Source organism: Xenopus laevis, chromosome 4L (assembly GCF_017654675.1).
Source record: "Xenopus laevis strain J_2021 chromosome 4L, Xenopus_laevis_v10.1, whole genome shotgun sequence".
Lineage (NCBI taxonomy): Eukaryota > Metazoa > Chordata > Amphibia > Anura > Pipidae > Xenopus > Xenopus laevis.
Genome location: NC_054377.1, coordinates 25,528,473 through 25,553,231, shown reverse-complemented (window position 1 = coordinate 25,553,231; position 24,759 = coordinate 25,528,473). Strand labels below are relative to the sequence as shown.

At 38.9% G+C, this 24,759-nt stretch overlaps 1 protein-coding gene across 3 annotated transcripts in view; it reads left to right on the top strand.

Moving 5' to 3' along the window:
* hras.L (Harvey rat sarcoma viral oncogene homolog L homeolog) overlaps positions 1-23,741 on the top strand; it is a 35,687-nt gene extending 11,946 nt beyond the window's left edge. For 2 of the 3 annotated variants that reach the window (XM_018256586.1, XM_018256585.1), the window contains 5 exons: positions 9,766-9,889; positions 12,913-13,091; positions 14,350-14,509; positions 15,631-15,755; positions 21,538-23,741. In XM_018256586.1, coding sequence (XP_018112075.1) covers positions 9,779-9,889; positions 12,913-13,091; positions 14,350-14,509; positions 15,631-15,750 — 570 coding nt within the window. In that variant the 5' untranslated portion in view covers positions 9,766-9,778 and the 3' untranslated portion in view covers positions 15,751-15,755; positions 21,538-23,741. 3 annotated transcript variants of the gene reach the window in all.
* The last annotated feature ends 1,018 nt before the right edge of the window (positions 23,742-24,759 follow it).

Genomic DNA, 24,759 nt, shown 5'->3' with positions numbered 1-24,759 from the left:
TTCCTTTTATAGACCCGCCCCGCGGATGACATCACAAAAGGGGCGTGGAGAGAGGTGCATGTCTATAAAAGCTGAAGTAGGAAGCCAGCATTTGGAAGGTCGCAAAGCGTGTGAGGTTTACCCCGAACCTGCCACCTGCCCGACCCGCAGCTATCGGGCCGGCCCGCACATCACTAGTTCTTGGTGATTCAGTCTGCCAGCTCAGTAATCCCAGTGTAGATTCTGAACTGTTACAATTTACTACATTAGTTGATACATTTCTCAGCAGCATCTGTGAAGTATTAGCAACTATTGTATCAATTCCATCAGCTGCCATTAATAACCTGAGGGATTCAGCTCAGCAATTCCAAAGATAAGAAATGTATCAACTCGTGTATCACTGTAGAACAGTTTACATAGTCCATGACCCCCTCCCCCCCGACCTGGTTTAGAAGGTGAAATATTATATTCTACACTTCAATATTAGAAAAAAGGTCACAACTAGAAAATAGAAAGAAATTGAAAAAAGTCTATTTTTGGTGAACTATCTGAAACCAACTGAACTCAAAAAAGTGTTGGAAGGTGAACAAACCTCTTTTAACTGTCGGCAATGAAGATTCTATGATTCAGCATTCAATTTCAGTCAATAAAAAAATCTGTGTTGAAGAAGCTACAGGATGAAAGGATTAAATCCTGAAATATGAGATCAACACACAACAGGCAATGGGTCAGTTATGAATTTTTTTTTGCCTGGGACCACATTGTATATCACCCTCTCCCACTATTTATAGGACTGTTTATGTCTCTATACTAGTGACATTGAGTTTCTCTGTAGCGCCGCACACATGTATACCTTCAAATAGGCAAGAAAGCTATATCTTCTGCAAGCGATAAAATAATCTATGCTATTATACTTTCCTGTTAAAGGTGAAGTAAAAGGAAGGTGAACTCTGCCCTGATTTTCAGCAGGTTAATGTCTGTCCATCTCTATTAGTTATTCAAGGCATTGTACTCCTCAGTGTAAGAATGTGGGACACAGAAAGGCAAGTGTTTTTTCCATTCAGCCTGCTTAAAACTGCTTTTGTAATATTTGCCTCCTTATTTCTACGAATTAATTTGCCTGTGTACGTGTCACTGTCAGGAAAGAAAAAGACAAAACGGTCATACTAGAGGAAAGTGAGGCCTATAATAAGTGTGTAGCCTATTATTAGGAGAGACCTTAGGGAGAGGAAGGAAGGGAAGTGTCAGAGTAATGTAATGTTGATCTACTGTTGTGTTAGGGTGGGGAAGGGGGGGGGAGAGTTCAAGTGTGTGTGTGTGTGTATATATATATATATACATACATACATACATACATACATACATACATACATACATACATACATACATACATACATACATACATACATACATACATACATACATACATACATACATACATACATACATACATACACATTTCACCTCCTGAAGACGGCTTAAGTTGGGAGCCGAAACGTTGAAAATAAAATAATTTTTGCTTTTCCATACCTTATGGAAGTCCTGGAAGTGCGGTTTATTCACCATTTTGATTATATATATATATATATATATATATATATATATATATATATATATATATATATATATATATATATATATATATATATATATATATATATATATATATATATATATATATATATATATATATATATATATATATATATATATACATATGCACATATGAATATATTGCTTTTTCACTGAAACCCTGGTGTTGCTGGTCATTTCTGCACTACATATTTTTTTACCGAGCACCCAGGTATAGAACCAACAAGCGGTGTGCCACCCCATTGTATGTATGTATGTGTATATATATATATATATATATATATATATATATATTCGTGTACTGTAGCTCTCCAGTTTTGTATTTAAACTGTTAGCTGGTTGCTAGGTTTACAGTCCAGCAACCAGTCAGCCCATAATCGTGTGCGTTCGCCAGACAAAAATCAGGTTTCAGTGTATTTCTAAATATGTTTATTTTGCAGTCATCTTTTTTTTTGGAATATCTCTGTATGAAATGGCATGCAATGAATTATAACGGCCACTTGAGACCAGTAGATCTTGAGCCAGTGTACAGTAGATCCTAGCAGTTAAGCGGTGTCCATAGAAAGTAATATAGAAGTGAAAAAAACAAGGTATATTATATTGACATCAGTATGAAAAGAAACCTTTCTGTGTTATGTTTAGGGGTGGCACTATTGCCTCTTATTCCAGAACATCAATCCCAAGGTAAGCTGATCTGTAACTGATAAAATTCTTGCTTAGGTGGAACAGTTACAGCAATATTTTTCTGACACACAGAAAGAGCAGACTAATAAATAGTGTATATAATTTATAAAATATGTATTTTTTTTCCTGTATATGTCTAAGCTTGGCGCCTGGAATGAGGAGAGCCTAAGGCTTCTTTCACTGACATTGCACACAAAGGACTTCATAAGTGGCCTTACAATCCATTCCTGTGCCGTTGGCTTTGCTTGGCGCCTGGGGTGGGGAGATCATGTCTCCTTTCTCTGGCAGCACTCATGAAGCTAATAACATGGGTAGTCCCAATAGATTGTCTGCATGAGCCATTTAGTGAATACTAATAATAAAAATTGGATTCAGGGGGAGAATAGAATTTGAGCTACTGTCTAGGCATCTGGGATAATAGAGGGATGCAACATTGTTTATTTAAGGACAGTTATATAGAAAAGGGTGCTGTTCTAAATGAAAACCAGATTGACTCATACTTATCAAGCTGCCTTATAGTGCAAGAAGTAAAAAAGATCAATTTGCATTGATAAAAACACCATACAGAAAAAGTTTGTACCATGTTTAGTGCTTAGTATGTCTTGTTGCACCTGGCCAACTATGCCGTAGCAGCATTAATGAGCCACAAAGCACAGCAGTATAGGTGTAAAAAGGCTTTATATTGAACCCCTGTTTTGATTGGAGACATTAGGCATAACTAAAACTTGTCCTGATCATGTAGACAAAATTGAATAATCTATAGTGCTGGTTTCACTTTGGGCTACAAGAAAATATCTTTAAAATGAATGGGCGTATCCTAATGGTCCCTGCCAGAAGCACAGTAGGAGGAGGATAGCCAATCACAGGCCTGCATTGACACAAGTAAAGACAGGCTTCGGTTCCCTATCAGGCCAGCCTTGCTGCTAATTGGATCCTACAATACATAGTGCAGTGTGCTGCTGGCTTTCATGCACAGTAGTGATGCGCGGGCCGGCCTGATGCCCGTGGGACCTGCGAGTTGTGCAGTTTTGGGCCAACTTCAACACCTCATTTGTGGCAGGTTCAGGTTGAGCTCTTTTGTCTTCTTGCACTGGCGGCTTCCTGCTTTCAGCTTCTGATTATATAGGTGCACGCTCGACCCCGGGCCTTTTGCGATGGGCGACGCAGGTCTATAAATAGAGGCGAGGAGACGGGTGCATACGGGAAAGGAGGGGTTCCTGGGAAAGGAGGCAGCAGGAATTGGAACAGATGGGTGGGACTAGTAGGATTTTTACAGAAATGTTCAAAAATGTAACCAGAAAAACAACTTTTTAAAGGAGAAGGAAAGTCTTTTACCACTTGGGGTTGCCAAATGTTAGGCATCCGAAGTGAATGTATTTACTTACCTGAAACCCCGGGCCGGTGCTGCTATCAGCAGAAAACTGCATCAGCCCGGGGTTATTCCAGCGAGCAACATGGAGCGATCCTCTTCCGGCTTCTTCTTTCTTCAATTTTCCTGGGGCAGACGCATGCACAGTAGAATGAAAAAGCCGACTTTTTAGTTAAAGTCCGGCTTTTCGATCTACTGCACATGCGCAGCCTCAAGAAGAAGACGGAAGAGGAGCGCTCCTTGGTGCTCTCTGGAATAACTCCAGTTTTCTGCTGATAGAAGCACCAGCCCGAGGTTTCAGGTTAGTAAATACATTCACTTGGACTAACATTTGGCACCCCCAAGTGGTAAACGACTTTCCTTCTCCATTAAAGCACATTCCTTCAATATTTAAAAGCGTATAGTGCACTGGCGCATTCTTGTTTACATATTATGTCTTCTTTAAGTCTAGGGTTCCATAAGCGCTTTGTATCCATAACCTTTACATGGGATATTCTTTGGTTGAATCTCTTGTAGTTTGGCCTGAACATTCAAAAGGCCTAAAGGTGGCCATACCGTATATAGTTTTTCGTACAGTATACGTCTATTGGGCCCATGAGCCAGTCATTTCTGTACCAGCCCAAGACAACCACATCCCTTTAGCAGTAAAGATCTGTGTCTCCAAAGATGCCCCAGTAGCTCCCCATCTTCTTTTCTGCTGATTCACTGCACATGCTCTGTGCTGCTGTCATTTACTGAACTTAGTGACCAACTCAAAATATATAGTACACATAGAATATAAATGTCACAATTAGTAATTAATACATATAATTACTACATGGTAGCACAGAAACCAGTGCAATTAGCATCAGAATTTAATAATCAGCCCTGTAGCATCAGATTATATTACAGACCCTCATTTTCTGCTTGATCATTTGTGACGACCCCTAAGCTTAGCTTCTCAACAACTGCTCAGAGCCCACTGAACATGTGAGTGTCACAGTCCCTTTCCAAGATGGTGACCCCCTGTGACAAGTTTAAAGTCCTCCATCATTGCTGCTATTGACAAGCTGAAACATTAGGCTGGTGCAGTAAGTTCAGTATATAAAATATGGCATTTTTAGTTCTCCCCTTTAACTTAGGAGAAGGAGTGTGGCCTATTTTCATTTTTGGCCACTGACAATAATGCATACATTATAATCATTTTAGCGTATTTCCACTTGACCAATATGTGAATCTTTATCTGGACTGCCCTTGGAAGTGATTATTTCATGTGTCCATCATCACTTATCTCGCAGCTACGCTAATGGTAGCATTGGACCAAAAATATAATTTTATAAGGGTTTCAATCCTCTGCTATCCCCGCTAATGTCTTTTCCCTTGGCCAGTCAGTCTATCAGTAGACACAATGAAGACATTGAAACATCAGATGTTTTTGTGACACTGCTAATGGAAGCATTTCCCTGTGAATCAATACTCTCTCCACAGGGCAGGCCATTTAATGACCATGCGGCTGTTATTTTTAGCTTAAGTAGCCCTTTCTTCTCTGCCTGCTCTAAATGAAAACACTTCGATCAGTTTAGAAGAGATCGAAGCAGAGATGGGGCTGCTGTTAGTCCTGGAGTTTAATGATACACGATACCCCCTCTGTGCCAACTCCTACTGACCTTGAGCAAAGTGGTCTGTCTCTCTGGGCCACTAAAGGTGGAGCCGTGAGGGCTAGAACCGTTACATGGAAAAATGTTTTAGAGAAGTAAAAAAAAAACATTGCTCAGAACAACTGAGTGGTGGGGGGATGATAAAGATTCATTGTATACTCATTATACAGTGCGGGTACCTGTTCTCCAGAATGCTTGGGACCTGAGGTTTCCCAGATAAGGGATATTTCCAAATTATTTCTACTTAAAATGATCTTGCTCGTTAAATGAACCCGATGGGATTGCTTTCGTCTAATAATAATAATTCTATCTGAGATGGATCACACACAAGGCACTGTTTAATTATTATAGAGAAAAAGGAAATCATTTAAAAATGTTATTTGATTATTATTATTTGAATATGGATGATGGCCTTTCTTTTAATTCGGAGCTTTCTGGATAACTGATTTCCAGATAATGGTTCCCATAGCTGTAGTAGGTGTATGGGTTAAAAGGAGGTTCTATGGAAGGGTTCTTTCTTCAGAAGGCAGTTGAATTTGTGCTATTAACATTATGAAGTAATGGAGCTTTGTGTCTCTGAATTGTCTCTAATTATTACTGAGAAAAAGGAAATCATATAAAAATGTTGAACTATTTGATTATTATTATTTGAATATGGAAGATGGCCTTTCTTTTAATTCGGAACTTTCTGGATAACTGATTTCCAGATAATGGTTCCCATACCTGTAATAGGTTTATGGTTTAAAAGGAGGTTCTACGGAAGGGTTCTTTCTTTAGAAGGCAGTTGAATTTGTGCTATTCGCGAGGGAAAGGAACAGGTTGGGAAAATGTTTTTTTGCTTCCTTGTTCTGACAAAAAGTCACGTGATTTCCCTTCCCACACCTAATTAATATAAGCAAATTAGGATTCGGTTCGGCCATGCACAAGGATTCGGTTGAATCAGATTCCTGCTGAAAAAGGCCGAATCCTGAACCGAAGCCTGGATTTGGTGCATTCCTAGTTTTTTGATTATTATTATTTGAATATGGGAGATGGCCTTTCTTTTAATTCTGAGCTTTTTGGATAACAGATTTCCAGATAATGGTTCCCATACCTGTAGTAGGCTTATGGGTTAAAAGAATGTTCTATGGAAGGGTTCTTTCTTCAGGAGCCAGTTGAATTTGTGCTATTCGCATTATGAAGTAATGGTGCTTTGTGTCTCTAAATTGTCTTTGAATAGAACCTTAGTAGAACTACTAACTGTTCATTGGCCAAGAGCAAATATAGACACGAATAAGCCAGTTGGGGTTCAGATTTGGTTTGTCAGAATTTTTATGGAGGATTCTCTATATCTCTGCCTAATCTAAAATCTGCTATGTTCGTTATCCATACGTTTCAAAAGACTCCAAAGAATAGTTTGTTTATAGATGCAAATAACCTACTGGTATATTTATAAGAGAGAGAGAGCGGTTTAGAAGGTATAAGCAGAGGAGGCATGAGCAGCATTAATAGGCTCTATACATGCTACCATCTTGGTTAATTATGCTTCAGGTGTGAGATCCTGTATCTGGGAACCCATTATTTAAAAAGCTCCAAATTAATGAAAAACAATCTCCCATGTAGTCAATTTTAAGCAATAATTCTAATTCCTATAGATCTAGAAGATATAGATAGATATAGAATTTTTTATCTCTGTAAAATACCATAGTAGCTGCCACTTGATCATAACTAAGCTTCACCAATCCATATTGGTCAATCCTGTTGACTTTATATAATGTTTTCATAATTTTTAACGGACTTAAAGGAGAAGGAATAGCATTTTACAATTGGGGGTGCCAAACGGTAGGCACCCCAAGAGACTATTTTTACTTACCTCCTATCGGCAGAAAACCACACAGGCCCAGGTTTTTTCTAGCGAGCACCACAGAGAGAGCCTTTTCCTGCTTCATCGGTTTTCAAATTTCCCGGGGCAGATGCATGGGCATTAAATTCCGGTTTTCCACTCTGAAGACCTGAAGAAGCGGGAAGAGGATCTCCCCATGGTGGTCGCTAGAAGCACCCCGAGCCTGTGCGGTTTTCTGCTAATAGAAGCGTCTGGGTGTCAGGTAAATAAAAGTAGTCACTTGGGGGTGCCTAACTTTTGGCACCCCCAAGTGTAAAATGCTATTCCTTCTCTTTAAGATCTGAAGATCCAAATTATGGAAAGATCCCTTATTCAGAAAACAGATCTTATACGTGAACGGGGTTGGCTGTATATATTGTTTTGTATAGGAACATGTTTTTTGATTTGAACAGTAGTACAACTTCTAACTGCAGGTTAATTGACCCATAGCAAACATTTTAGGTTTATGAAGGATTCTCTATCTTTGGATTCATTACAGCGTTATAGTTTAAGAATAGTGAGATGCCATGCTAAATACAGCACATACACACTAGCAGATATAAAATATTCAATGGTGTTCACACTCCTAGGTGTATCTGGTATGCTGATAACTGGTTGGTTCTATTTTCCTAGTGTCCAGTGGATGTTCAAGCCCAGCCCATGATTAATTTTCAAGTAATATTTACTATCCATATTCGGTTACTTTATATTCTGCTTAGCAAGAGTAGCAGTTGGAGGAAATATAGAATTCTGTCTCTCCCCATAGGAAATGTAAAATGGTAGCTGCTACTTGTAGCTGGCTGTTTGTGTGGACTTTGTGTGGACTGTTAGGAACTATGGCCATCTGCCAGGGTTTGAAGTAGCCCTGGGCTGACATTAAGCAGAACAGTATGAAGCTGGTTAGTTCTCCCTGTCTGTTTTATATATAAAATAAGCAGAATAGTTCAGCAGCAGGAGAACTTCTGGTCCAGCTTCCTCCTTTGAGAGTGTTTATAAGGAAATGGCCTTTGGAAGGGGTCAGGCATGAGTCTTTGGAGATCATGTTAGAGGTGAGGGAACGGCAACTGTGCAGGAAGTTTTTAGTTAAAAATCTATGAAGCATGGAGGTATTTTGTTGGCTTTTTCACAGGCAATTTGTTATGTGCTCTCTGGTTTGGTTTCTTTTACAGGTTTTCATCAAGCCCCAGATATTCTGAATCCTGCCTCTTGCTCTAACTGCTACCATCTGTCTTTTTTTTTACACATAATTTACAGTTTTCTGTTTTAATTGTGAATAAATTTAAGAATGTTATTAAATGATGAAAGCGTTGCATTTCTGTCCATTTTGTTGCCACTTTCTTCTTCTTTTAAGCCTATGGATTGTAAGATGTTTATCTGAAGGCAGGGTTTTTTTTATTTTTTTATTTTTTTTTTATCAAATTGTACATGCAGCTTAAAGGGATACTGTCATTGAAAAACATGTATTTTTCAAAATGCATCAGTTATTAGTGCTGGTCCAGGATACTTCTGCTTTTAAAAATAGCAAACTGATTTTTTTTCTATTTAATTTTGAAATCTGACATGGGGCTAGACATATTGTCAGTTTCCCAGGTGCCCCCAGTCATCTGACTTGTGCTCTGATAAACTTCAGTCACTCTTTTTTTTCTGCTGCACTGCAAGTTGGAGTGATATCACCCCCTCCTTCCCCCCAAGAAGCCTATCAGCAGAACAATTGGAAGGTAATCCGAGAACCGCTCCCTGGTAGATATAAGAACAGCACTTAAAGCTGGCCATAGAATGCAAAGATCTCATCGTACGAATCAACGTGGAGTCCCGACATTTTTAGTCTGGCGGAGATCGGTTGTTTGGTCGATCGGACAGGTTAGAAAATTTCTGTCGGCTGCGGGTAATATCTCTGCGTGTATTGCCGGTTGTACGATTTTCAGTGGGAGACTGTCACTAGCTTCTATCGTACAATTGCTGTCAGGGGCAGAACATCGGCTGATCTGTTCTTTAACTACTTTATTTGGTCGGAATAGTAAGACTTTGATCTGAATGGTTAGTGGCAGGTCGGGAGATGGGAAAGTCCGATCGTACGTTGATTTGCACGATCGGATCTTTGTGTCTGTGGCCAGCTTAATAGTAAAGACCAATGTCCCACAGCGACTATTCAGTTACATTGAGTAGGAGAAACAACAGTTTGCCAGAAAGCAGTTTCATCCTAAAGTGCTGGCGCTTTCTGAAAGCACATGACGAGGCAAAATGCCCTGAGATGGCGCCGACACACCAATATTACAACTTAAAAAAATCTTGTTGGTTCAGGAATTAAATTTTACATGGTAGAGTGAATTGTTTGCAGTGTCAACAGTGTAATTTAGAAATAAAAACGACACCATAAAAATCATGACCGAATCCCTTTAACTTAAATTGCCTTCCAAACCATAAGGCATGGGTCCAATGAGCTGTTTGAAAAATGGGAATTCTGACACTCCGCTAGATCTTGCTGAAAATCACCTTTGTGTGACGGCCTGCAGGTTACCCCCACTATATATTTTTTCATGTCTGAGGATACTTGATTATTTAATTTTTTGTAACCACTCTGAACTTGTATTTGTAATGAAATATACAACTAACATAAAAGTGTATATGTCTGTCTCTTGCAGAGGGTCTTCAACAATGACGGAGTACAAGTTGGTAGTGGTCGGGGCTGGTGGTGTGGGGAAGAGCGCACTAACGATTCAGCTTATACAGAACCACTTTGTGGACGAGTATGATCCTACCATAGAGGTGAGAGACTTTGCAGGATACTGAAATCTAAACATGTTCAATATTATGGCAATGAAAATAGTCAGAACAAGCACAAAATACTATTATTATTATTATTATTATTATTATTATTATTATTATTATTAAGACGTATTCTGTAGGTTTTAATGTGAATAATTAACATGTATTTATAAAGCGCATATTCTACAGCGCTGTACAACTTAGCATATGGTATACAAACAAAAGTGCAACCTATACAAGAGGTAGGCTAATCATACAAGTACCGGTATGCAATCCCTTATCCAGAAACCCGTTATCCAGAAAGTTCCAAATTAAGGAAAGGCCCACTCCCATAGACTCCATTATAATGAAATAATCCACATTTTTAAAAAATATTTCCTTTTTCTCTGTAATAATAAAACATTAGCTTGTACATGTTCCAAACTAAGATATAATTAATCCTTATTGGAAGCAAAACCAGCCTATTGGGTTATCCTGTCTATACCTGTATCGACAAATGAAGAGATACAATTGCCAAATAAGATTGTCTTTGCATGATTTGCCTACCTTTTCCATGTTAGAATTTCAGTTGTGGGCTTCCCAATCTAATTGTTGGCTGGGGGCACAAACAATCATTTGGCCTACTAGTAGTATCAAAATAAAACAATAAATAAATACATTTAGTGGATTTTCCAGGGTGTTCCTAAAGAAAATGTGTAGTTTCCAAGTGGTTGTAAACTCAGATATAACATTTTGCATATTGAAAGCAAACTTTGTTGTATTTTGATGCAGGGAGTGATATTCTGAGACTATTTGCAATTGGTTTTCATTTTTTATTATTTGTGGTTTTTGAGATATTTAGCTCTCTCATTTAGCAGCTCTCCAGTCTGCTATTTCAGCAATCTGGGTACTAGGGTCCAAATTACCCTAGCAATCATGCATTTATTTGAATAAGAGACTTGAATATGAATAGGAGAGGCCTGAATAGAAAGATGATTAATAAAAAGTAGCAACAACAATAAATGTGCAGCCTTACAGAGCATTTGTATTAGATGGAATCAGTGACCCCCATTTGAAAGCTGGAAAGAGTCAAAAGAAAAAGGCAAATAATTCAAAAACAATACAAAATAAATAATGAAGAATTTAAAAGCTGCTTAGAACATACTAAAAGTTAGTTTGGAGGTGAACCACCCCTTTAATTACAAAATGTCATTGGTTTTAAAGTTATTGGTGAGCGTAATTGCCATTAAAAGCAGTATCTGTGTGGGTTGGGATAATTATTGCAGTATTGCATCAAGGGTACTTGCAGTCGAATCCAACAGTGCAGCAAATGGCAATGCTCAGAGAGAGAAAATGCTTTCAATAGCTATTTCTTTACAAATGACTGCATGTAAACAAATTTAACATGTTTATTTTATTATATACAATTTAATGCTCAAGCTCGATAACCAAAGGATGTAGTGTAGTCCAACAACAGAACTGGTTAGGTCTGATAAAGTATTTTTATTTTCTTGTTCTAGAATAGTGATCCCCAACCAGTAGCTCGTGAGCAACATGTTGCTCTCCAACCCCTTGGATGTTGCTCTCCGGGTCCTCAAAGCAGCTGCTTATTTTTGAATTCCAAGCTTGAAAGCAAGTTTTAATTGCATAAAAACTAAGTATAGTGCCAAGTAGACTGCCAGTTGACATGGTGCTACCATCACAGCCCTTATTTGGCACCCCAAGGGACTTTTTCATGCTTGTGTTACTCCCCAACTCTTTTTACATTTGAATGTGACTCATAAAAAGGTTGGGGACCTCTGTTCTAGAATATGAACACTGTTAAAGGAACTGTAACACTAAAATCTTTTTAGTAAAAAATATATTCTACCCTGCACTAAGAAAAGCTCTATCCTGCACATAGTTTACTATTTGCGATGCTTTATTAAAAATACCATGATATATGAACATCTCCTCCTAGCCTGGACTCGGCTCAACTGTAAGTCAATTGTTACAGCTGTACTAAGGATTTTTCAGCTGCCTTGTTTTGTGCATTAGATTGATTTATCTCTGTAGCATGCAGGTCAGCTCAGTCTTCCCTGCTCTTACAAAAATAAATTACAAGGATAAACACTGCCCACACACACACCCTCTCCCAGTACCTAAAGTAAATGAAGATGGAGATATATTACAAGGCAGCTAAAAAAATCCTCTGTACATCAACCAGTAAACTTCCGGTTTTGGCAGAAGTCTGGCAAGGAAGAGATGTTGAGTTCCGCCCCATGAATGTGAGTGAATGTTGCCCCATCGTCTTATTTTATCGCCTTATTTCAGTAGAGCGGAATTATCAGTAATCCAAATCCCTAGCATTCTATAGCGAAATAGAGTCTGCTTGGTTACTTCTTTAAGGGTTTTGTTTGCCTTCTTCTACATAGACTAGAAGATCACTTATATTATTAATGTAGAAGAAACCTTAAAAAAGTAACCTAACACGCTGAGAAACCGCACTAACATAATATATTGTAGTTTCCTTCAGGTTCCTAAACAAATAACCGTGAATCTGACACTTAATGCTTTTTATTAAAGGCAACTGTTAAAGGCATTATCTCTATGTGCTCTTAAGTACATGACATCTCCCTAGCTAATACAGTGTTCCTGCAAACTAAAACTACAATCCCCTATGGAGAATTCAGACTTCCTTATAAGACCATGTTTTATGTTGCAGTTTTGCTCTTTGATTTTGTCACTTTTATTGTTCTGGTTAACGGTTCACTCATCATCGCCTGTAACTGCCGTGTATTTGTTATATATGGAACAGATGATCCTTTTTTTCTTTTCCAAAACATTGTTGCTAATCAACTCAAAACTTGTTCTTTATGGTTGCTAGGAAGGACATAAGCGCATAAGAGCCTGAAACCTGTCAGGTTCTGATCCTATTGCCTGTTTTAAAGTGGTACCAACAGAGACCAGTATTTTACTTTATCTTGAAGTATGTGCTGCTGTCCAATTTTGAGAAACCTGTTAGGTAGGATTCCCTTAATGTTTGCCTTTTTATTTGTCTTTAGGATTCCTACAGAAAACAGGTGGTTATTGATGGAGAGACATGCCTCTTGGACATATTGGACACAGCCGGGCAGGAGGAGTACAGTGCCATGAGGGATCAGTACATGAGGACAGGAGAAGGCTTTCTCTGTGTCTTTGCTATTAACAACACCAAATCATTTGAGGATATTCACCAGTATAGGTGTGTAGCTATAAAGGCCCAGGACAACTTTTTTGTGTGTCTTTGGGGTTTCTCCACCCCAAAATGTTTTTGTTTTTTTTGTTTTTTTTTATTTATATTTTTTTTTTGTTTTCTCTGAACTTCTGGTTGTGACTTCCAAAACCAGTTGATTAACAGTCCTGGTGGAAAACTTAAAGGGATACTGTCATGGGAATTTTTTTTTTTCAAAATGAATCAGTTAATAGTGCTGCTCCAGCAGAATTCTGCACTGAAATCCATTTCTCAAAAGAGCAAACAGATTTTTTTATATTCAATTTTGAAATCTGACATGGGGCTAGACATATTATCAATTTCCCAGCTGCCCCAAGTCATGTGACTTGTGCTCTGATAAACTTCAATCACTCTTTACTGCTGTACTGCAAGTTGGAGTGATATCACCCCCTCCCTTTTTCCCCCAGCAGCCAAACAAAAGAACAATGGGAAGGTAACCAGATAACAGCTCCCTAACACAAGATAACAGCTGCCTGGTAGATCTAAGAACAACACTCAATAGTAAAAACCCATGTCCCACTGAGACACATTCAGTTACATTGAGAAGGAAAAACAGCAGCCTACCAAAAAGCATTTCTCTCCTAAAGTGAAGGCACAAGTCACATGACCAGGGGCAGCTGGGAAATTGACAAAATGTCTAGCCCCATGTGAGATTTCAAAATTGAATATAAAAAAATCTGTTTGCTCTTTTGAGAAATGGATTTCAGTGCAGAATTCTGCTGGATCAGCACTGTTAACTGATTCATTTTGAAAAAATAATTTTTTCCCATGACAGTATCCCTTTAATTCTAGTGATCACTTCTAGTGATGTCATTTCAACCAAACCAGAGGTTGAGAAGGGACCTTTCTATCCACCCCTAACACGTTTACGGTTTGGCACAATACTATCCCACCGACATTTGGCAGAGGACAAATAAAAGTATTGGGGCTCATTTATAAACACTGGGCACATTTGCAGCTGTAATCAGACAGTGATCAGATATTTTTCAACAAGCTGCATGTTAAACACTGAATGCAATAATCTGGTTGCCAGGGGTTTCTGCCCAGGTGCACATTTGCCCAGTGTTTATAAATGACCCGAAATATCATGTGCTCCAGCTGGTGCATAGCAACCTGCACCGTCTGCCAAACGAGTTTCAAAGTACTCCCCTCATCATTTAGGCAGGATGCAGTCGCATAACTTTTTAACCATTTATATGATGTGTTATGTCTGTTTAATTTTGTGTAGGGAACAGATTAAAAGGGTAAAGGACTCGGATGATGTCCCAATGGTGCTGGTGGGTAATAAATGTGACCTTCCTGCCCGGACAGTGGAGACTCGTCAAGCTCAAGACTTGGCCAGGAGTTATGGAATCCCCTACATAGAGACATCTGCCAAAACAAGACAGGTAACAGTTGCTGCAGTGCTAAAAGAGTATTCTTCAATATGGTGGCATAGAGAAAAACCATTTGGAACAGCACCACTTAATCTTCTAAAATAAAAATACCTTTTTTGCAAACTTCTGGGGCATTACAGCCATGTTTCAGGCCTCACATCGCCTTTTTTATCAAGCTAAATTGACAATCAATACACCACTATTTAAACTCTCACGTGCCGTCTAGTGGACAATTAGCAACAATCATGTGATACACTTTATTCTATAAGTTATGCAATGTAACCGTTTACAAAAGTGTCCATACGGAAGTGATTCCAACAGTGCAGGTTAACAGAATTCATATGTAGCAAATCTGCAAAAAATCCAGAATAAAAACAGTATATAAAATCTTTAAAAACCTGCAAATTTATCTAAAAATCGGTTTGAGGTCATATTCTTTGTTTAGACCTAATGGAGTTAATTTCTCCAATCTCCTGATCCAAAAGGCCTCTGTACAATAAAGCTACTTCAATAATCTGAAACGTAAGTTGATTGACATTATTGTCTGCCTCAACAAAATGACCTGCTACTGCTTGTTCATTCTTACCAGTTTTTATTGCTGACTTATGTACCCGAATGTGTTCTTGGACGGTTCTCGTTTGGTCCTAGAATAATGTGTATCACATGATTATTTGTTGCTAATTGTCCACTAGATGGCACGTGAGAGTTTAAATACTGGTGCATTGATTGTCAGTTCAGCTTGATAAAAGGCCATGTGAGGTCTGAAACGTCGCTGTAATGTCTCCGAAGTTTGCAATAAAGGCATTTTTATATTAGAAGATTAAGTGGTGCTGTTCCAATTGAATTCTTGCCATGTTTGCCAGTGGTAAGTGGCCACTGGGGAACCTGCACTTCGATACAGGAGAAAAAAAAAGTTTTCACGAGGTTGTGCTGACTATCTTGCTCACATAGAGAAAAACCATGGCATGAGGGTTTGCGGTATGGACATAAGTTAGTGCTTTGCAATAATGTAACTGTTAGTGTATCTGAAACCTAGCTGATGTCCCCTAAATATTGACTGTATTGTTTTGTGACTTTGCACCCACCTAGGACCAATAAGCATTTCTGGTTCATTTCTGTTGTTCCCTCTGCAGGGAGTAGAAGATGCCTTTTACACATTGGTGAGAGAGATCCGTCAGCACAAATTGCGGAAGTTGAATCCTCCCGATGAGAGTGAAAAAGGTTGTCTGAATTGCAAATGTGTAGTATCCTGACTAGGGTGAGTATAGGTAAACAAATGGAAACACATAGATGTTCTGCATAATGTGTTCTCCTTATAAGCACAGCATGCAGTGGCATTCATGATGGGCGGTTGGAGCGTGGCCTTAAAAAATTGCTGTTTAGTTCTGAGGGAGGAGACGCAAAGCTGTAGGCACATTAAATTCTTGACTGGGCTTGCCTGAGTGTTGCTATAGATGTATATCCCCATGTGAATCTGCTTGTTCTGGTTTTATTTAAGGTTTCCCTTTTAAAGTAGAAACTAACCTCTTATTAAAAAAACCCTACCCCACATAGACCTCCCACCTCCCCCCAGCCTAGCTGCTACCCAGGGCAAATTCCCCTAACTTTTTACTTACCCCTCGGTGCAGATTCAGGGATCGGAGTTCACGGCAGCCATCTTCTGGGTTTTCAGTAATATGAGAAAGAGACTGGCATGTCGGCGCATGCGCAGTTGGAGCAATTTCCCAGCTCGCAACAACTGCGCATGCGCCGTAATGTACGTAAATTGCTGAAGCACCGAAAGAAGACACGAAGACCCGGAAGATGGCTGCTGTGAACTCCAATTCCTGAATCTGCACCGAGGGGTAAGTAAAAAGTTAGGGGTATTTGCCTGGGGTAACATCTAGTCTGGAGGGAGGGGGGTCTATCGGGGTAGGGTTTTTTTTAATAAAGGGTTTGTTTCTCCTTTAAGGTTTTTGTATACCAAGAAGAACCACTAAATCTTGAGCTTCAGTATATATACTCAGGATATTATCCTCTCCATCCCTATAGGGGTCAAAACACCAAGCACATCACTTTATTCCCTAGACAGACTTGTTTAATAAAGTGGATGTAGACTGTTCAGTAACTTTGCTTCAATAGTTACTCAGTCTGATGCCTTGGTGTCCGATGAGGTTTCATAACATCCTAGGCCCCACGTCACATGCACTTTCCATATTATTAGTGAGCCTTCATATGTTCAATATGAAAAATCAAGCAGGCATGTAAAGGCAAAAAATTTTTTTTAATGAAAAAGAAACCTATCTCCAATATACTTTAATTAAATAATGTGTACCGTTTTTATAAGAAACCTGACTGTATGCAGTGAAATTCTCCCTTCATTTACTGCTGTGGATAGGAATTGTCAGATGGTCCCTAACTACTTAGCAGGGAAACAATCATACTTATGAACAGCAGTGGGAGACCCAGGCTTACTTCCCAGCCATGCAGAACTCAAGCAGCTTTGTTTATGATGATCCCTAAGCAGCCCAGACCACACTGAGCATGTGCACAGTCTTAAGTCTTGCAAAGATGTTTAACAGTTACAAGATGGTGACCCCCTGTAGCCAACTTTGAAAGCATAAATTATTTGTTTGATTACGCGGCAAGTTCATGTTTATATTTAGTATACAAAATGCAGCATTTCTAGCCATTCTATTTTAGACTTTACACGCCCTTTAATAGTTATAGGTTAATAGTTATCATACTATATGTCTATGAGGATTCTCATTTATTCAGGTCATGACTTACAGAATCTAGTAGAAATAAGTCAAAGGCTACTGGACATTTAGAGAAGCCACTCAGATGAGTGGTGAAACATTTTCAAGAAAAACTCAATGTCCAGTTGCCTTTGACTTAATTCTTCTAGATACTGCATATCATACTGTGTAAAAAGTGGCGTGAAACATTACGGGTGATGTTGCTCATAGCAGCCAATCAGATCTTTGCTTTTGTTTCTTAGCTTTTGAAATCTAATTACTGATTGGTTGCTCTGGGCAACATCACCGGTAATGCTTCACTCCACTTTTTACACAGCTTGATAAATAGGCCCCTAGGTGTAAAGTTTACAGCTGTAACAGTTAGAGGTTTTCAGATGTTTTGTTTGGACCCTTTGAGTTACAATAAGGGGAATGTTTATTAACATTGGAGACAAATCTCGCCTGTCATGTTGCCCATAGCAGCCAATCCGATCAATCTCAATTGCTGATGGACTGCTATGGACAACATGACCAGTGATGTTTTTCTCCAACATTAATAAATTGTGATAGCTCATTTTATCAGCTAATTAGAGATAGTTCCAGAGTACTGAGGGCATCAAGTGTTCACCAAGATCTCCCTCTTATTTAGCCTTCCTGGTGTGTCTTAGACAATAGGCATTCCTAAAATCTCATACCAGCTGGCCCTTGAGCTTTAATCCTCTATGGGAGTCTGTATTGAGAGTAGTACTTCAGCTGGACCACAAGGGGGGGCTGTGACCACACAGGAGGGCTAACTGACATAACTAGGCAAAAACGCCTTTCGCTTTACATATGCCTGATTTTACTATGAAAATTTGGTACAAAAAAATTAGTTTCTATAGATACAAGAAAATAAAATCACTAACTTTTTACCCCACCATAAAAGGGCACCACCCCAAGGTACTTTCCATCTTGTTTTATTTTGCTTGGATACCCTTAAAATCACCTAGGCTGGAGCATGAGCAGTATAATCCTTAAAGTATTAAAAATACTAAACTTTGAAAAATACATGCACATAAAAATTGGGTACATGGTATAACTTCGAAAAAAGAATAACAAGATGGAAAGTAAAAAGCCATTTTTCACCCAAATAAGATCTTGGTGCATTTGACTTGCTTGTTCTTTAAATAAGACTAAACATATTTTTTATGCCCACTGTCTACTTTTTGTTCATAGAAATCCATCCACCAGTATATCACTCAATATATTTTTACTTTTAAATTAACTTTTAGTATGTTATAGAAACGACCAATTCCAAGCAACTTTTTAATTGGGTTTCATTATTCATTTTTTATAGTTTTATAGTTATTTATCTTCTGATTCTTTGCTGCTTTTTTCCCCATTATAGCATTATTATTAGTCCTCATTTATACAGGGGAAAAACAACAATAGTTGTTAGTCCCTTCAAAAATCAGTCAAGGGTAGTAAAAAATATACAAAAATTTATTAGGACATAGAAGACAACGGCCTAACGCGTTTCGTGCCTATTGGGGCACTTTCTCATAGGCACATTTGTACAGGCACAAGCTGTCGATTAGGGTTAAACAGAATTACCATACATACCAGGCAGATTGGTACCACTCCTTGACCTAGGAGCTTGGAGATGTTCCATGCTCCGGGCATAAGGTGTGACACATATGTGTCTGGTATTTATGCCACCCCTTCTTACTATCATCAATTAAAGGAAATTTACTGGGTGTGCCAATGTGTTAGACACCCCTCTGTGAACGTCATTGCTAACTTTAGACCCAGGGCTGGTGTTCTGTCTGCTGAAAAGTTCAAGGGCCTGGGGTACTGCTAGGGTTGCCACCTCACCCCTTTAAAACCGAACACATATGGAATACACGGCCTGCATGGCTAATCAGCAATTCATTTAGATGCATGCTGCAAACTGACCTGATTTATGTGCAGCCTTGCATCATGCATCTAAATGTATTGCTAATTAGCCATGCATACTGTGCATTCCATATCTGTTTGGTTTTAAAGTGGTGAGGTGGCAACCCTAGGTACTGCTCCTGCTGTGGCAAGCCGGCATTGTCCAATGCCCCAGAGATCCTCTTCGCCCCTGATACTGCGCACGCGCAGAAGGTAAAATCCACTCTTTAGTGTGCATGTTCTGTGTCCAGGACACCGAAGAGGATCGCTGGGGCATTGGTAGAGGTGTGTGTAGCAGGAATACCAACCTTGCAATCTAAGGGAATCGATAATTCACTGGCGGGAGGGGGGGGGCATGTAGAACGCATTGGCACCCCCAGTGAACTTCTCTTTACTACTAAAATTGGGTTCTGTAACAGCCAGGTCCGGACTGAGAATTAAAATAGGCCCTGAATTTCAGGTACACAGAGGCCCAAACAGCCCAATCAGTCCACTAAAACCTGACTTTCTATGGCACCTTATAGCAGCCCCTCTGGCATTTGCCAGAACCCACAGATTGCCAGTCCGGGCCTGGTAACAGCTCCTTCAGTTGCTTAAATAAGGGGTAATATATTGTGTCATATGATCTGCATTGTTCAAACACATGCGTATTTTGGGAAATTGCTTCCATGGCTTAATATCCTTAACTACATATACCCTTTTATAAGCAAATATCCATAAATCCGCTCACTACTTAAGTACCACCACCGGTAGTGATGTTCATAATTTGACTGCCCTTCTAGTAAATGTGTCCACAATGTGTCACTTCACACCCATTCTTGTTGACGGATCTGCTTTTTCTCTGTAATACAGACAGTAGTTGTGTTTTTATTCCTTGCAGTATCAGTTATAAATCCCTTAACCGGAAAAAGGGGACTTGGACTCATACTTATTTATTTATTTGTATTTGTCTAAGGCCACAAGAAGACACCTACAAATCATGTAACAATGACCTCTATGCCAAATAAATGGTGCTTTTAGAGCAGGGGTCCCCAACATTCAGATTTTGGGGAAAATTAAAAATGTTCCTAGGGGTGCCAGATTAGTGCTGTGATTGGCCATTTGGTAGCCCCTATGCAGACTGTCAGCCTTCAGGAGACTCTGTTTGGCAATACAGTTTGTTTTTATACAACCAAAACTTGCCTTGAATTCAAAAATAAGCTCTTGCTTTGTGGCCACTGGGAGCAGCATCCAAAGGGTTGGTGGGCAATATGTTTCTCAGAAGTCACTGATTGGGGATCACCGTTTTAGCGGTATCTGGGATGCAACCATAGATGTTCTGGGTCGTCATTAAATACTTGATTGTTTTTGCCTACTTAACTTCATCCAGACTATTTTGTGCTGATTTATCAAAAACCAAGTTTTCTTTCATGATTCGAGAAAAAAACGCAGTGAAAAAACACGAGTTCCAATCTACTTGAATATTATTTGTTACCTCAAATAATCTACATTTATTAAAGAATAAGACCACGAAAAGTCGCCAGAAAAAACACAGCACGTAAAAGCTGGCACAGTTGTATAGAAGTCAATGGGAATGTTCTCTGATAATTTTTTAAAGGAAAACTATACCCCCCCAAACAATGTAGGTCTCTATTAAAATATATTGCATAAAACAGCTCATATGTAAAACCCTGCTTCATGTAAATAAACCATTTTCATTATATACTTTTCTAGTAGAATGTGCCATTGGGTAATCATAAATAGAAAATTGCCATTTTAAAAAAAAAAAAGGGCCGCCCCCTGGGATCGTACGATTCACTGTTCACACAAACCATACTTGTTAGCCAATTAACAGACAGAGTTGTGTCTTTTGCTTCAACACTTCTTCCTGTTACAGTTAGAGCTGCAGTATTTCTGGTCAGGTGATCTCTGAGGCAGCACACAGGCCATCACAAAATGGCTGCTCAAGGCAAGAGATGTAAAAGGGCAAGATTTACTTAAATATATAGACCAGTTTGGTAAGACTCTTTAATATGCCACTTAATATGATGTAAAGATCTGTTGCTTAACTGTTCATTTTGGGGGTATAGTTTTCCTTTAAACATTTTCTATCTTATTGAAAATGAATGGAACCTAATCATAAATTCATAAATAAGCTAGCATTCATAAGTAGCACGAGTTTTGTCCTAGTTTTCTTTTTTACAAACTCTGATTTTGATAAATCAGCCCCTTCGTGTCTACTTCTGCATGCCTTTGTTGAACTTCTAGTACCAGAATTAGTATTGTACTGGGAAGACACTCGACAAATACAGATGCAGACGTGACATTAATCTTATTGTTAGTTCCTCGCCTATCAGTGTATAGGTTGTTGGTGCTTTTCTTCTGTTGAGACCATTGTATCACATTTGTGTTTTGTTTCTCTTATTTCAGGTCTTCAGGTCATTACTTGGCCAGATAGTGTTTTTCCTGCTCTTCCTCCAGACAAGAGTGATCAATGCCAATTTGGGTTAGGACTGGAAGATATAGGGAGGCTATAAAGTTAAGAGAATTTCTATGAAGATGTTTTTGGGTCAAATCTGGAAATTATATGCCGATGTCCATTAATTAATTATACCTTGGATTATAATGTCACGCCAATAGGTGTTACTCTGCCAGCAAAGGGGTTATTAGCATCCCAATGGACAGTAAATGCCAACCCCCTTCTGGAAGCAAGTGACTGTAATGACTGTGCCGTATTGTATTAATTGTTGCTGGATAATGCGATAAATTGGAACTGGAACCAGATATGTAATTCAAGAGATTGTAATTAAGGGATGGTTTTACCAAATGAATAACAGAGTATGCTTTAGTTCTATCCTTTCTACACCAACGTCCTCTAAAATGTTTTTGTGGTCATGTTTGTGCATAATTGGTGCCACCTCACTGGTATGTGGGAATACATGCAACTTTTCCGCACATTGGTCTCCTGTTTCATAACAACCTTTGGGTTTCCACTGTTTCGCTGTCCCGAAAGGAGAAGAAAAGGTATATAATATAATAATGATTTGACAAATGGTAGCCCTCATAGTACTGTGTGTATTTTACGCTAAAGTACCTCTGTGCTGTCACCTATAATTTCTCCATTCTTGTAACTAACTGGTGCCATTTTGGATTCCTTTGATGTTACTTCCCTGGTGCTTTACCGATGATTGCTGCTCCTTTTTTTGTGTGAGCCAATTCACTCTAGATGCAAAATATATTCAAATAGAGCACTCGTATCTTATTAATTCTGCAGCCAACAAGCTCATTCACCTGGCCCACAGTTCTCCAATATATAACAAGACAGTGACACTTTGTTTACCATTGGCCAGCACTGTACAGTAGATGTTGCTATTACTACCCGTGATAATGTGGACTAGCCATGTGACTAGGGTTACCACCTGGCCAGTATTTTACCGGCCTGGCCAGTAAAAATGATGACTGATCTCAATGTTATTAATAGGGAAAAAAGATAAATATATAGGAAGGCCGGTATTTTTTTCCACAAAAGATGGCAACCCTACATTTGACCCATGCTTAGTCTCTTATGCAGAAAAGTGAATTTTTTTGGGAGGAGCTGGAGCTGTAAGGAACTCCTGGTACTGGAACTCTGGTGATGTAGGCCAAGTTTAAGATTATTATTTGGAAGAGGGAAGACAAAACCAACTGCAATGAAAGAAAAAAACACTACAAATATCAGTAAAACCATAAAAATAGTATGTGTGGCTGATGTGCTCAGGAGGAAGTATTATTTATTCCCATTAACTATAGATGGAGCACACCTTACTGAGGTCTCTAGATCACATGGCTGTTGGCTGTGTCTTTATTCGACCCCTTTAGAAATGACGAGACAGATACTTCAGTAATTTCCTATCCTTGGTTTAAATAACCTAAACCCATTCTTTTAGTAAATATTAATTATTTTCATTGGTCCTTGCACCAGTGGCATCTCCATGTTTCCTACCATGTACACGCCCAGTTAATCTTCCTGTATGTGGTTTGTGCTGTCTGAGATAACCCACGCAGACATAGGGAGAACCTAGAACCTTAGCCTTAATGAATGTCACAGTGTCTGTCCATCTGTTGATGTTTAGACCCCTTAGCAAGCTATATTTATATAATACACACAACACTCAGCAGTCTATGGAGGAGTCCCTCAAATCTCTACCCAGCCAAAAATTACAGTTTGTTGTAGTCCAGCTATATTGAGTATTTTCCATAATGTTACCCTTTTTACCCAGAGTGCATCGGTGGAATGACAAAACTGTGGCATTGCATAAGCAGGTCAAAGCTAGTTGTTGGTTGGCTGCTAGTGGTTCCATTTTTAAATTTGGTCCCCTCTATCCATGGGCAGTCTGGAGGCGCATTGTACATTATGAAATGTAATATAAACCCCCTTTTGCTGGCAGATATTTCAGAATGGAAAGGTGTATAGTTCTATTATATTCTGCTGAAACAAAGCCTTTTCAGTTTAGAAAGTCTGTAAATTGTATTATACACGCGTATCCAGGCACACATTCCGGATTGTATTAAATTCCTGAAAGAAGAAAAGGAAAAAAACTGTATTTATTGTACATATTCTGCTGCAGATTTGCATTAAAGTGCTGATTATTCAATGTCTGAGTTTTTCATTTCAGGGGATCATAATAAGCACAAATCAGTACCGTCTTCGAACACCCTTTTTTTTGCAAATCTTTGCGTAAAGAAAAATAAATCCAAGGATAATAAAAGGGGCATAATCGGACATACACCATATATGACGTGTTCATTGACCATGGTTATAACAATGTAGATATTAAGCTCCCCATTTAAAACCACATTATGAAATAAGCCATGTTAGTTACAAGTAGGGATGCACCGAATCCAGGATTTAGCCTTATTCAGCAGGATTCGCCGAATTCTCTGCCCGGCCAAAACGAATTTGAATCCTAATTTGCATATGCAAATTGGGGGCGGACGGGAAATCATGTGGCTTTGTCACAAAACAAGTAAAAAATGGTTTCCCCTTCCCACTCCCAATTTGCATATGCAAATTAGGATTCATTTTGGTATTTGCCCAAATCTTTCGCGAAGGATTCGAGGGTTCGGCCGAATCCAAAACAGTGGATTCGCTGCATCCCTAGTTACAAAATCCGTGGAAATTTGTATTGCAATTGGTCTATTTAAAAAACAAAAACAACTGTTCCAACTGGGAACTGTCCCATCAAATCATGGGACAGTGTGTCTGTAACAAATACCCTAAATCATCTGATCTTATCTGACATAAATAATGGAGTAATGCTCTCTTCTGCCGGTAAGATTGAGGAATTTAGATGTTTTTGTAGCCTGAAATAAAAAGCAGCATGAAAAATCGCTTTTTGAAAACACTAAGCCCCTAACGCTACAGGTTGAGCCAGTAATAAACTTTTAGCCCTGAAAGGGGTTGTTCACCTTCAAATTAACTTTTAGTATGATATAAAGAGTGATATTCTGAGACAATATGCAATTGGTTTTCATTTTTTATTATTTGTAGTTTCTGAGCTATTTTGCTTTTTATCCAGCAGCTCTCCAGTTTGCATTTTCAGCAATCTGGTTGCTCGGGTGCAAATTATCCTAGCAACCATGCACTGATTTTAACAAGAGACTGGAAATTAA